Below are 14,755 nucleotides of genomic sequence, written 5' to 3' on the forward strand. Positions count from 1 at the left end.
ACAGTTTCAATTCATAAGCATGACATTATAACCTTGGCTTTTAGTTGTAAAGGTTGTTTAGAAAGAAATGAAAAGTAGTTGATAATTAAGCTGGATACATAGCATCACATTTTTCAATTTCAGTGTATTTTCAAAAACCATTAGATTTCATATTTAGAATTCAGAGTGCTGTAGCACCTCTCCTATGAAAAAAGGCTGAGAGAGCTGGGGATGTTCAGCCCAAAAAAGAGAAGGCTCCGGGGAGACCTCATTGCAGCCTTTCAGTAATCAAAGGGGACTTGTAAAAAAGATGGAGAGCAACTTTTTACATGGGCAGACAGTGATAGGAAAAGGGGAAATGGTTTTAACATAAAAGAGGGGAGATTTAGATTAGAGGTTAGGAGGACACTCTTCTCTCAGAGGGTGGCGAGGCACTGGAACACATTGCCCAGAGAAGCTGTGGATGTCCCATCCCTGGAGGTGTTCAAGGCCAGGTTGGATGGCAACTTCAGCAACCTGATCTAACGTGTGGCATACCTGCCCATGGCAGGGGGCTTGGAAAAAGATGATATTTAAGGTCCCTTCCAACCCAAGCCATTCTATGTTTTATTTTTTGTTAATAAATAGCATTTGCCTATTTTTCATAAGTTTGTCAAGTTCTTCAGTCCTGAAAGACATCAATTTTCACTACAAATACAAAAACAAAATATCTTACATAGAAGATTTATATCTATATCCTACTGTGGAAGCACACACGGTCAGTCTCAACTATTCTCAACTCTTAATAACTGGAGTAAATAGGTAGCCCCTACTTCCCATCATGTTTAATATTTGTATAAAAACATCTGTAGGAGTCTCATTCCCCAGTTCCCCTTTATCCTTTCTGTCCTCAGTTTCATTTCAGCCTTTGTTGCAGGGACATGAATACAATACATCACAAAATGCTGTCCTTAGTATAAGGAACAGAGCTTGACTATTTACTTTGCACAGCTGGTTTTGTGAACATTCTATGGCAGCTGTGGCCAGAGCAGTACTAAATTCAGCACAACCTGAAACCCAGATAATGGCTGGTTCAAAAACTTTGAGGACATTCTGGTATTATAATCAAGTGTGACACCACAGGATTTTCTTGCTGTGTTTTTGTTTGTTTAGAAGGTTGGATTTTATTTGTTGTTGGTGGTGGTGTTGTACTGAGGGTGAAATACTGTGTTATCTGTAGGAAAGAAGCTGTCCTATGATACCACAACATCCAGAAACTAAAGAAATTCGTCCTTCAGAGCTGCAGGATTTGAAGGAACTGGTCAAAGAGAGGAAAAAAAAAAAAAAAAAAAATCAGCCCTTACCACAGACCACACCTTAACATAACTCCCGGGTAGATTTAGATTTACAATGCCAAGAGACCTATTAGAACTAGAGAAGTTACAATTATCATAGATCTCAGTTTCCACCTTTACTTTAGTAATATAAGGTTTAGAAGGTTTAGCTCTTGAAGTCAGCAGGTTCATGTCCAAAGGAAGATGTTTGAAAATATCCTTGACTTGTGTTACTGAGGCCTGGACAATGCCTCAGCATCACGTGTACATGTGTACATAGTGACAGGGGTTATACCAGGCATGGCCATCTGCCTGAGCCTCGCAGACTGCCTTTTTACTAGGGCATAAAAAGTTGGCAGCTTTGATATAGCTGCCTTATAGGCTGTATCAAATTTTCACATTCCTGTCTTTATCTTACCCTTGCAGGTAATTTAGAAATTAAATATTTTAAAAATTTCCACAAGACGGAAATATAAAGATGTGATTTGTTTATTTTTCACCCAGCTTTCTCTCTTGTTTATGACTGCAGTAAACAAGACAGATCATCTAAGAGAAAGGACAACAAATATCAGGAGGTTACACTTACTAGAGAAAGAAAACAAAACACATTCCTTGGACATCTGAGTTTCTCTTCCAAGAAGTAAATTACTAATTCTGTGATCGACAAAAACTTCTAGACAGATTAGAAATGCTGCCTTTATAGAATAAGACCTCATATTCCAAGGAGTACCCAGTATCTTTGATGGCTCAAGGTTGTTCAACAGGCGACCTCAGTGCTCTGAATGTAATAGAAGCATGACCATGTTCCACAGCATGTATGGAGGTTCTCCTGACAGGAGAAGCCCATGATATTTAGAATAGTTGCTTGTTAAATGTGTTCTGAGGATCTGTACGGGCGCGTTGTTTTTGGTTTGCTTTTAAGTGTTTTCAGCATTGCTCTTACTATAGAAAAAACTGATTTGGGCACATTGCTGCTTCTCAGTCCTTACACAAAACAATTCTGGGTCCCAATTTTTCTCAGTTGACTAAATTTCTTTCTGCATTTTCATTTTTTTTTACTGTTTACAGAAGCAAGGGGAAAGTATTACAATACTCATGTTAACACATTTGCCACCAAAATAATACCAAATAACCTCCCACCAGCATTAATATCTGAGGATTTTTATAAAAGGGAATTATTTCCCTGGAACACTTAAATATTCATTAAATTTAATTAATTGATCCTGGGGATACAGCAAGTTAATGCTCCAGAGATCTGAATGCAAGTATTATTTTCAAAACTGATGAAACTTTGTTATCCCTCAGACTGCAGAACCAACACGAATGCTTCAGTTGACAGACTCCGTCTAGAGATGATTCAGAACAGAGGTGATCAACAAACTCAGAGACAGATGCAATATTTGCCCTGAGTAAAACAGTTGTGCTTAGTAGTTCTAATTTACTACATAGCCAACATCCAAATATATAACCCATCTATCAACTTTCACAAGAAATTGGAGGCAGCAGAGAAAAAGATCAACATTTTCCAGTTAAAACTAGTTATTTATCCAAAATGTAAACTAATCATCATAGGCTCTAAACACATGATTACTCAGTTCAGATTTCCAGTCCCTAGCTTGACTACATATATTGTATTTTTGACCTGCATTTTCAACAATTCATTTAAAAATAATCACCACAAAATGCAAAAGAAATTCCACTCTAGATACAGAAAATAAATCACATCACATTCTCAGTGTAACATTCCTTAAAGCTTTCATGAACACTGAAAATACAATTAAGGATCATTCATTTCATACAATTTTCCATAATCCAAGGTAATGCCTTAAATGAGTTATGTGCAAACATTCTATAATGATAATACAATAAACCACATTTCACCTCAACCACACTAATTATGTTGATCACCTAAAGTAGATCCGTATGTAGTGTTCTCTTTTTCTGTAATGGGTCTCAGCAGTACAGTCACCAGTTTCTAACATTATGTAATCATACTGATTGTCATTGGTATTGTTTTCAACAACGTGATCTAAATCATGCACCTAATTATTTCTCTTATTTATTTATTTATTTATTTTTTACTGAATACAGTGCTCAAATATTTCTTCACAATCTGATCTGCATCTCTTACTAACCATAATGTATCTAACCATGAAGAATCATTGATTCTGGAGGTTTAGATCTTTTATACAAACACAAGTTCTATGAATTGAAAAATCAAAGATGCATATGGTCAATCAGTCAAGAAACGTATTCTTTCAGTAAAAGGTATATTGTACAAAATCAACTGGTTAAAGAGGTACTTTTTCCATATGTTCCCCAAGCATGAACTGCTACTGGTTCTTGATCACTAATAGTCTATATAAAGATACAGCTGAAACATCTTAAATTTTTAGGTTGATTTGTGATTTTGAATAGATTTTTAAAAGTACATATGCTAGTCACTTTCAATAAAGTTTTTGTAGCACTACTTCAAAGTTTAAAAACCATTTGATATAGTAATACAGGCTAGTCTATGCCAAAGATATAGATTTGTCATAATTTGTGAGAATTTCTGTTTAAGTTTATAAAAGTGGGTTACGGTTATTGGTTTCAGGTATCTTAGTTGACCTGTAAAATTAAAATAATTGGCTAATAGTGTCATCTTCAGTGAAAGAAAAGCCATAAAATAAATTTTAATAAGGCTAAGAATTTAAATCAACCTTTATAAGATTAGAAGATTTCTATTATTTATGTCTTAATTAAACAAATCTCTCCCTCAGAAAATTTGAAATATTTTTAACAAACTGACTGCCTGCTGTTACACTCTACTGGACAATACTGTAAGACCCCATTGACCTAATTAGAATCTAATTAGAATTAGAGAAATCTTCAGTAAATCATTATTTCACAAGCATAAAGAGTCCATATAAGCTTATGGATAAACTGGCTTATTGTATCTTTACAATTTTCATACACTGTTTACTTCTTATCTATAATAGTCAAGTTAGACCAATTTCTCTGTTAGTTCCATATAGAAAAATATATTTAAAATAATGACATACATTTCCAAGTTCTTACAGAGGCATCCTCAGGTACACTATGATAATTGAAATTAAAATTTTCTCTATTAAATTTAAAAAACTAAAGATTGAACTCACTTCTAAACATGAGATTATGATCACATTCTTAAGCTTACTCATCCAGTCCATTTTATATCATATTCTGATTTTATGGTGACAGGGACTAAGTGTACAGCACAACTCAAATTCTTTAAAACAATGACATTTTAATAAATCAAAAGAAATTTCTAATATCACATGTACAGCAGAGTCACATCCTCCCCACTAACCAAAGATAAGTTACACTCAATTCAAACATGACCAGTCTGATTCCCAGTTGGAAGTGACTATCTGATAGGAGCAGCTGTTAGAACAGACTTGACAAAATGCTTTGTTAGTACATAAGTTTAGAAATTCACATCCTTGTATTCCTTGATGTTTCATTAAAAGAAAAAAAACTAGCTATTTTCCTGTTGCTGCCTCTGTAGGAGAATGGCAGTGGGAAGCAGATAAGAAGTACAAAGTATTTTCTGTTGAGATAATCAGGGAAGTCAGATTTCTAACTTGCAGCAATGACAATGACCCTGGCTAGCCCTCTTCCATCAGTATTTTCACAGAGCAGGAAATTAGTATTAGAACATCATTCGGGCCCTTAAAAAAGCATGTTTTACAAACAGAAGTTAAAAGATGTTTTTCCATTTTTTTGTATCCTACTAACTCCCCCCACCCATGTAACTGGAATTTCTCAGACCATACAAAAATTAAAAAATTAAATAAAGACAAAATTTAAAAATATATATAAAAATCAAATTAAAAAAAAATCAGCATGCTTCACATTAGTGTAGAGATATATTGGTCAGCCAGAACATAAATGCTGAGGGGCATCAGAAATGCATTCTGATTGCTGTTTTCTCTTGAGGGCAGCCTAGATCTTCTGAAAGCCTTTTTAACAGCCAACTTACATAAAGTATGTAAGAACTTATTTTGAGACTAATTTTTTTTTCCCAACACAACTTGAAGTATTTGTTTGATTTAAATTAGCACAAAAGTTGACAACAGAACGGTGGAAAGCCAGCCAAAAGTAAACTGAATAGTGTAGGCCTTTGAATCTATGATAACACACAAAAAGTAGCTCCCACTTTTGAATTTCCAAAGTAATACAACGTTATTTCAAAGAGCAGTACCTTCATTAGAAAAATATACACAAAATACAGAACCTCTGGGTTACTAAATACCTCAATACAACAAACCTTATGTGCTCAACTAATGAAATCCCTCATTGGGTTCTGAAACACTTCTGTTCAGGGATTTCACTACAATAACTAATCTAGACAGGAAGCAAAAACACAGAAATGTCCTGTCTTAAAAAGGCTGCCACCTCTTACATCTTAATTAACATTTAAAAGTCTCCCAACTGAAAATCCTGTGACATAGACACTGTTATTCTTTGTACAAAGAACAAGAGAGGTTGAAAGGGAACCTTTAAAGATCACCTAGCTTAAACACCCCTGTCCTCATCCCTAGGTAGGGACACCTTCCACTAGATCAGGTTGTTCAAATTCTTATCCAACCTGACCTTGAACATTCCCCTTGAGTAGCATCCATCCTGGACAACCTGTTCCAGGTATCTAACCATCCTCGCAGTAAAGAATTTCTTCCTAACGTCTAACCAAAATCTACCCTCTTTCTTTAAAATCATTAACCCTTGTTCTATCACTACACATCCTGATAAAGAGACTCTCCCCATCTTGAAAGAGTAGTTCCCCTTTATGTATTGGAAGGCTGCAATAAGGTTTCCATAGAACTTTCTCTTATCTAGACTAAACAACTCTTAGCTTCTCTTCACATAGAAGATGTGCTCCAGCCCTCTGATCATTTTTGTGGCCCTCCTCTGGTCTTGCTCCAACAAGTCCGTGTCTCTCATGTGTTGGAGGCCTAAGAACTGTATGCAGTACTCCATATGGGGTTTCATGAGTGCAGAGGAGGAAAACTACCTCCCTTGACTTGCTGATCACACTTGATGCAGCCCAGGATATATATGATTTCTAGGCTTCAAACACACATTGTCAGCTCATCCACCAGTACCCCCAAGTCTTCTGTAGGACTGTTTTAAATTCATTTATCACCCAGGCTGTATCTCTGCTTCGGATTGCCTCAAGCAAGTTACAGGACCTTGCACTTGGCCTTGTTGAAGTGCATGAGTCTCACAAGGGCCCATCTCTTGAGCCTGGTCCCAACGCAGACCCTTGAGGGACATCACTCATCACTGGTCTCCAACATGGACATAATGACCACAATTCTTTGGATGTGGTCATCAAGCCAATTCCTTGTCCAGCAAATGGTCCATCCATCATATCCATGTCCCTACAACTTAGAGGAAAGGACATTGTGGTGGACCGTATTAAATCAGAGTCACAGAATGGTTTCAGTTGGAAGGGACCTTTAAAGATCATCTAATTCCAACCCCCCTGACATGTGAAAGGATACCTTCCACTAAATCGGGTTGCAAAAGTCCCCACTCAACCTGGCCTTGAACACTTCCAGGGAGGCGGTACACACAACCTCTCTGGACAACCTGTTCCAGTATCTAACCACCCCCACACATTGTATGTGTTTGCCATAAATAAGTATGCTAATAATTATTACTATCATTGCATCACATCTAATAGTGAAAAAATAGAAGTTACAAACTGTTTTTGTTACTGTACTTCACCATTTCATAGAACAAGGAATTCCAGTTTGTTTGAAATTACTATTGATAGAATTGGGGCTAAGCAAATAAAAACTAACTTATGAAACTAATTCCACAAACCACTATTAATGGCAACTGATGACAAAATCAGATCACCTTTTATTTGGACATCATAAAATGACAAATAATACAAAAAAATAATAAAATAATACAATACATGAATTCAGGGGCAACAGTAAATACTTTATTTCTTTGGTTTATTAAAGAGATGGGAGAAAAAAATTCTGCAAGCTCAGATCACCTTTCAATGTTATTCATAGAATAAACTCAATAGAGCATGACAGTCACTCAATTTTAAAGGTTGCTCCCTAATCTGGTATATCACATATCTTAAAGATATGGGAAATGACTTACAAAGAAAACTTACCTCAATGTGTGTTACAAGCTGTGCCTTCTCCTTGTCCTTACGTTCTATGCATTTCTTTAACTCTTCTACCTCTGACATTACTGCATTATGATTCAGCTTTGCTTTAAGCTCCAAAATATATTTCTCCAGTTCTTGCTTTTCTTTCTCATATCTTTCAGCAACTATAAAACAGTGGGAACAGAACAATATGCCCAGCAGAAATACAGACTTGTGGAAAATTACTTTTTTCACTCATTTCTCTTTTGGCAATTTTCTTCTTTACATGCGACTATTATACAGCTATTGATTTTATTTGAAGTATGTGTGAAAAATGGCTATAGTTATATCATAACCTTCCACTGAATGAGACAGTATTTTTTGGGCTTATTATTATCCAGTTATTTTAGAAGGGTTTCCTCCCATATCCCCCCTGCATTTTCCTGGAGAAAAATAAAAAAAAAAGGAAGAAACTACTGGGGAAGTTCAGGTGCAAATGAAAATTTTCCACAAATTTCAAGGCCAAGGTTTTATCCCATCAGTGTGACTTCCAAGTGAGGAGGTGTTACTATCTGTGAATTATATGTTCCAACACTACAAAAGACATTCCTGATGAGAATAAGCTGTAAATATCCTCAGCCAGAAATTCAAAGGTTAGTAGTTGTTTATGGCTAAAGGAGGCCAAAAAAAAATAAATCAGTCTGTATTCTTTGCATGCATCTTTGAAGAAAGAGAAATAATGCAGTAAGGAAAAACAATTGCTTTAATTTTCATTTCTTGTGTGTGTGTCTCTTAATAACTCCAAGTACATATTTTTTCTTGCTTTTACACAGTACTTCTTATAAAAGAAATGGAAAAATAAAATATGCTTTCAAGACAAGCTAAACAAGAAAAACAGTTGCAAATAAATTTCCTTTTAAGCAGATACACTAACATCCAAGTGACTGAACAGAAGCTACTAAAATGACTATCCTGTATTAAAACTCTGAACATAAGCCACATACCATTTTCCAGGACTCTGTATGAGATTTGTTAAAAAAGGGAGTCAAAGTCCTGTTTTAATAATCAAGATAATTCAATAGCTGAAGTCATTAACCAAACCAATTAAACCACTAAGACACTGTACTAGTGCTACTCAAGATGATAGAGGAATCCTGACTCCATTTCCTTGTTAATGAAGAGAAAGACAAAAAAAAGACATTCTCCAATGCATTTTGATTACATTTTGAAAAGTTTAAATACAGATAGATATCTAATAATATAGTCCTCACTAAAGCTATAAATTAATTCACAACTACATGTTGAAATTTTTAAATGCTTTTTTCTTCTAAGTATCATGGTTCCATCTCCAAAATTCTCAAACTGCAATTAGAAGCCCTGGACTGAATAATACTAGACTGTATTTATAAATACTCTGGAATATGCTGTTACTCATTAGAAATTCTACCAGAAGTTCAGCAGCTTGTCTATAACCAGCTACATAATGGACTTGTTATGATTTTCAAGATGACAGGATTTAAACTGCAAATGGACTGAAAAGTACAATTTCAGAAAAATTCGTAAATAGAAATAGTGTAAACATACCATCCACTTTCCTTTAATTTTCTGTAATACACTTCATTTGTTTTAACCACAGAAATCAAGGTATTTCATCCTAAATTTTAACTGTCATTGATATTTATTTGTTAAATACCCAGTCACCAGTACTTATTAACTTAAAGCTGAGAACTTCATCAGCTGTTTTAGTTGAAACAGTAAAGGAACTGGAACTTCAATGACAGAATTAATGTCCAGGTCAACTAATTTGTAGGCATCTAGTGCAAAATTTGAGAGCTGTACCTGTTCTAATTCTCCTTTCATCTTCTTGCACATCCTGGGAGCTCTGGCGGTGCATAGCAACACGTGAAATTTGATGTTGCAACTCTACACGATCTTCTTCTGCTCTCAAAAGTTGCGAACGAAGATCTTCAATCTAAAACACATGTAGAAGTATCAAATGTTTAACAAAAAATAAGAGTGAAGGACTAAATAAGATATTTTTATTAAATTGTAAAAGAAAAAAAGGGACTGTACAAGTAATATTTAGAAATTTCAAGAGTGCTGCAGATGGTAAACGATAGACAAATGAGGTAGTTCCTAGTTATTGGCCAGAAAGTGTTTATTCAAATCAAAAGGAATGATTTTCGTCTTTTATGTTGACCATGGCTGAGCATCAATTTCTTTAGATTAAAAAAAGTAATACCATTTTATATGTGTTTCAGTTGACTTTCTACACTGTTAGTGAAGATATCTATATCAAGAGTAATATACTTTATGTAAATTCTGCTCATTAAATATACATTATTGATATTCTCAAGAAACATACAGGGGGTTACATATTTATTTTTTATTATATATAGCCTAATGCTTGCAACAATGACATTGCATATGGGAAAATAAAGGAAACAGACATGATTTAGCATGAATTGAAGGAAAATAACTCGTATTACCCATATGTGTTACAGTATGTATGTCATGCACAATGAGTTAAATTCAAAACAGTAATATAGCCATCTCAATTTTTTTCTAAATGCACAAGTGAAACAACTATTTCTAACAGATAAGTACACAAATTGTTCCTTCCCTACCTATCTCAATACATGTATTCTTCTTCAGCTCCTCTGAAAGAAGGATGGGCTAGAGACATTTAGGAAAAAGGACATTTTTCTAATGCTATAATCCAGGTTCCTTCATCTTCTAAATTCAGTCATATGTACATTAGTAGGTATTGTTTAGAATACATTTTTGATTGCTTTCCCAATGTTTGTCTCCCCCTCATATGCACACAATACATCTATGTCACTGGTTTATCTGAAGTTATGCAATTTGTATAATAATAATTACTAATACAGAAGTTGTTTTTAAGCATACTCTGAAGGGTAGTTACAAATAATGTGTTTATGTATGTAAGAAGTACCATAACTGCTACTACTGTTCTTATTATTAATACATGAACATATATGCAAGAAGGTTTGGAAAAGAGAAAAAGTATCAAGAGCAATCAGTCTCAGTCTCTTTTAGACTCAAATCTTTTTCTCTGTATCTCCTTCCCAAAGCAATGTTATCAGAATATGAGAAAGGAAGATTAATCAAAAAGACTACGACATAGCCAAATACAAAAGCTTTAGGATTTCCACCACCCCAAAGCAGTTACCTGATGCAAAAGAGCTTCTCTACTGCCTTCTGAATGATTCAACTTTTTCCGGGACTGCTCCAATTCTTGCTCAAGCTTTCATTACAGAAAAATTATGAAGAAAATTGAAGTATGCATCAATAGAAAAAAATATACTTTACCTAATTACTTCTGGTGCAAATTAATCAGTGTAAGCAGCTATTTAAATTAAGATATAATATTCACCATATTTCAATTTGTCCAAAACTCTAAAGGAAGCTTTCACTTGTACTGAATCTCTGCTATATTTATTTAAATTAGACGATGAAAATTTAACTTAGTCTATAATTTTTATATACTTTTCTATAACACGTGAAGTGGTGTATATATTCAAAATAAAACAAAAAAGCATGAAAGCAACTTTTTACTAGGTTAAATAAAATAAACTTTTAAAAATTGTTCCAGGGTTTGTGCCATGCATTCAAATTCAGATAAAAATTGAGAATGAGTTCACATTTGAAGCCTTTGTTATACAGTTCATTCATAAAAATGTTAAAGTTGACACTTATTGATACAAGTGGTAAGTAGTAAATTGTTTCTCCATGTTGTGCAAAAAGATATTACAATTATTCTGGAAACAAGACGACTGAAAAATTGACGTGTCAGGACTTCCAGACAATTAGAATTTTCCCCAAAATATACTATCAAGGGAATTTAAAAGCATGTAAACAGAAGTAGTCAAACTGATTACCATTTCCAAAAACAAAAAAAGTTATGAAATATTTTGTGAGTTCTGCCACAAATAGCTCAAAGATTGCAAAGATGCACATAGAAATAAAAATAGTTTTGAAAGCGGAAATTGTTATTGCAGAGATAACATCCTTTTTGTGATTACTAAGAGGCTGGCAAACAGGCAAAATAAATAGGACTAGAAGTAATGGAATGAAGAGGGTAACAATACATAGATTGTTTAGAATAATAGCTTTAGCATAGACTTTGGAAGTATTGACAAAAAGGTTAAGCTAAGTGGACAAAAAAGCCAGCAAAAGTGCAACATTGCACTAGCAATCTGCAGGGACAGAAATATAATGAATTTTGTTTCCTACAAACAGGATGAAAGCAATATGTCAACAGATAGGTCAGTAAAAAGAGCGCTTAATATTCACCAGGTTTCAAAATAATTAAACACACATTAACTGCTGGGATGAAGAAAAGCTGTACCTTTGAGCTGCCATAAATACATGACAGCAGACTGCATCTATTTGTCTTTTCAACAACAAATCAAAAAAGAAATCAAGGATAATCTACAAGTTATAAATTTATTTATCTGTCAGGATGGAGTACTTTTTAGAAAAAACACAATGTAACTAAAAAGCTTTGTAGGAAAGACAAGTTCAATATAGTTGCATTCACTGTGTAACTGATACAACAAAAACGACCAAGTCATCTTAAAGATGAAAGAAAGTTTTATCCTGCTGCTTTCTCTGAAAGAGGAAGCATATACTACAACATATAACATAGCTTTACATAAAAAATAAAATTAAGACTTACTCGGTTCTTTTCACTTTCATATTTCTCGAGTTTACTTTTCATGAGCTCTTCTGTTTCAGCTGCTTTAGCATCTCGTTTCTTTAGAGCCTTTAAAGTGAAAAATATAATGTGAACTTCATTACGGAAGTTACAGAAGTCTTCCTTATAAGCATGTTAAAAGAAAAGAATCTACTCACATGTATAAGAAGAGATCTACACAAGTGCTTTCTGACTTTGTCTAATATTTCTAGGTGAAGCCAATGTACATTGTTATGAAAAGATAAATATAAGTCCATGCATAAACACACCCATGCACAGAACTGGGCCAAATACAAAGTCAAAATTAGCATTAACATCCTTCCGATGTATAGATTCACAGATGCTCAAGACTGACCCTAAACATTGTGAGATGAAGGACTGAGAAGCTGAAGAGAATCCCTACAGATAAACTGTGAACATCTCAGATAAGGAGAATATATTCTCTAACATAAAATATGCAGTCACATGTAATACAACATACTGCAGTAAGGAAAACACTACTATAAAGTTGTGTTAGAAGCCAAAAAAAGGAAGTTAATTTTATCTGAATCTTGACAAATGCTTAGATGTGCATTGTTAAGACAGGATTAACTGAAACATTCCTGATCTAAAGCTACTGCCACTGTCATGCCTTACTTCAAAAATAAATAAATAAACCAACCAACCACAGGGACTTTTCCTGTCTCTTTCTGACTAAAGAGTCTAAAACTAGCTACATACATTTTCTAAAGCATCTTATAAAAATAAAGTTGCCTTGAACACCAATTTTGAAACCTCTTCCTTCTTTAAACCAACATTTTTGCTGAGCATATACCATAACTTGAAAAGGAACGCAGCAGATATCAAAGATATTAATGACACATGAGACTTGCAACCTAAATAACCCAAGCTTGAGCATCCCAAGCCATAACGATGCCATTGGCTTATCATAAATACCAGGTAGAAACACAAGATGACATCACTAGCTATGCTGACATAATTTGCTCTGAATTTGAGAAATTGTGTCACACATTTCTTTGCTGTCAACATCACCAAGCAGTTTTCACACTAGCATTTCATTCACACTTTCATTAGAGATCTTCAGACCTTTGATTTTCATCCAGTATCACATAGCATAAGTACACCTGGCCTTTCCACCATTACTTGCTAAAACTGCAACCAAACAACAAAAACACATAACATAGCCTGTCCAGAACAAAATGCCTTTTTTCCAGTCTGTTCTTTCTGAGCAGCATTTTATTTTCATTTTATAGGAGTATATCCTTAAACAGATATCTCTGAAACTCTTCCCTGTCATTAGTACAATATCATTCAATTTTTTAACATTTTCTCTTCACTGAAAACTGAGGAAGGTTTTCACTTGATCAAAAATTCAGCTGTAGAAGTTTTGCTTTTATAAGTAGCTTTGTGGAGAAAAATAAATGGATGTCTATACAGCCTTATATCCTCATCTCATAAAACATAAGGGTTTCAGTATATTTTGGCTTCCTCTCCTGCCTGAACAGTTTATACTAGAAACTGAGATTGTGGAAGCTATTTATTATAACTATGCCACTGAAAATATTATGCTACATAAAGAATTAGGCTTTTGTCTTACTGATTCATAATCAGATACTGCAAGACTGTAACATATTTAAGGTATTTCTCTAACTACTCAGTACAGATTCAAAATCTATCTTATCAGTTAACCTATATAACTCAACACTGCACACAAACTGGATGCACCCATTTCACTCAAAAAGACTCTATGAAGAACCCGCCCCCCCCCCCCCCCAAAAAAAAAGCTAAACTATAGGGGTAAAAAACAAATAAACAAACCCAAGATCAACACTTCAGCTAATGTCATTACTGCACACAAAATCATTGTTTTAAGTAACTAGAGGTACTAGTTCGGTCTACTAGGGATGTATATATACTCTAACTGCAATTCAGCTTCATTTTTCAGCAGAATTAGAAGCTTTGTTATAAAAAGTCAACTGTATGCCAACCTTATTTTTGGTACTGAATTAGTAATTAATTGTAAAATATACATATATATATATTATCATATGCAGATTTTGTTATGGAAGTCAGCATAAAGAAATTTAAATTCAGTTTAATGAAAATTAAGCTTTAACTGAGTTGGAATTAGAAACACTAGGAAAACTTTCAAAGATGTCCCTACTGAAGGCAAAAAGTTTGTCTCACTACCAGCAGTACATCCAAATTCATTGAATAAACCACAGAAATCAATGTCATTTCAACTTACCATGATCACTGAATGATATTTAGACTATTAAGTATAAATAACATCAAATAAAAAGGCAGTCTTTCATATCACAGACACTAAGCAAATGACATTCACTTCTATTTTCTGTATATAGTTTTAAAAGCCCATAACAATTTCATTAATAAAACAGCTCATATATATCAGTTAAAATACTATAAAAAGAATGTGGTTTTACAATAACATTAAATATATCAAACATGTACTGCTTCAGCTGTGAAATACAAGTTTTTCCACTAGGTGCTAGATAGGCCATCAGTTAAGCAATCAATATGTCATTAAGAAAAAAATATTTGGTCATCTGGAACTAGACAAGCAGTAGATCTTAATAATGGTTGAGA

General features: G+C 34.1%; 1 protein-coding gene across 3 annotated transcripts in view; it reads right to left on the reverse strand.

Annotated features, from left to right (window-relative positions):
• The window catches only part of CEP128 (centrosomal protein 128), a 109,848-nt gene that overhangs the window by 71,716 nt on the left and 23,377 nt on the right, over positions 1-14,755 (reverse strand). For all 3 annotated transcript variants that reach the window (XM_082760814.1, XM_082760812.1, XM_082760813.1), the window contains exons 9-12: positions 12,131-12,217; positions 10,622-10,696; positions 9,268-9,400; positions 7,453-7,613 (exon numbers count right to left, since the gene is read on the reverse strand). In XM_082760814.1, the coding sequence (XP_082616940.1) occupies positions 7,453-7,613; positions 9,268-9,400; positions 10,622-10,696; positions 12,131-12,217 (456 nt within the window). The remainder of the gene's footprint in view (positions 1-7,452; positions 7,614-9,267; positions 9,401-10,621; positions 10,697-12,130; positions 12,218-14,755) is intronic.

The sequence above is a fragment of the Aythya marila genome, assembly GCF_965140915.1.
Source record: "Aythya marila genome assembly, chromosome: 5".
Lineage (NCBI taxonomy): Eukaryota > Metazoa > Chordata > Aves > Anseriformes > Anatidae > Aythya > Aythya marila.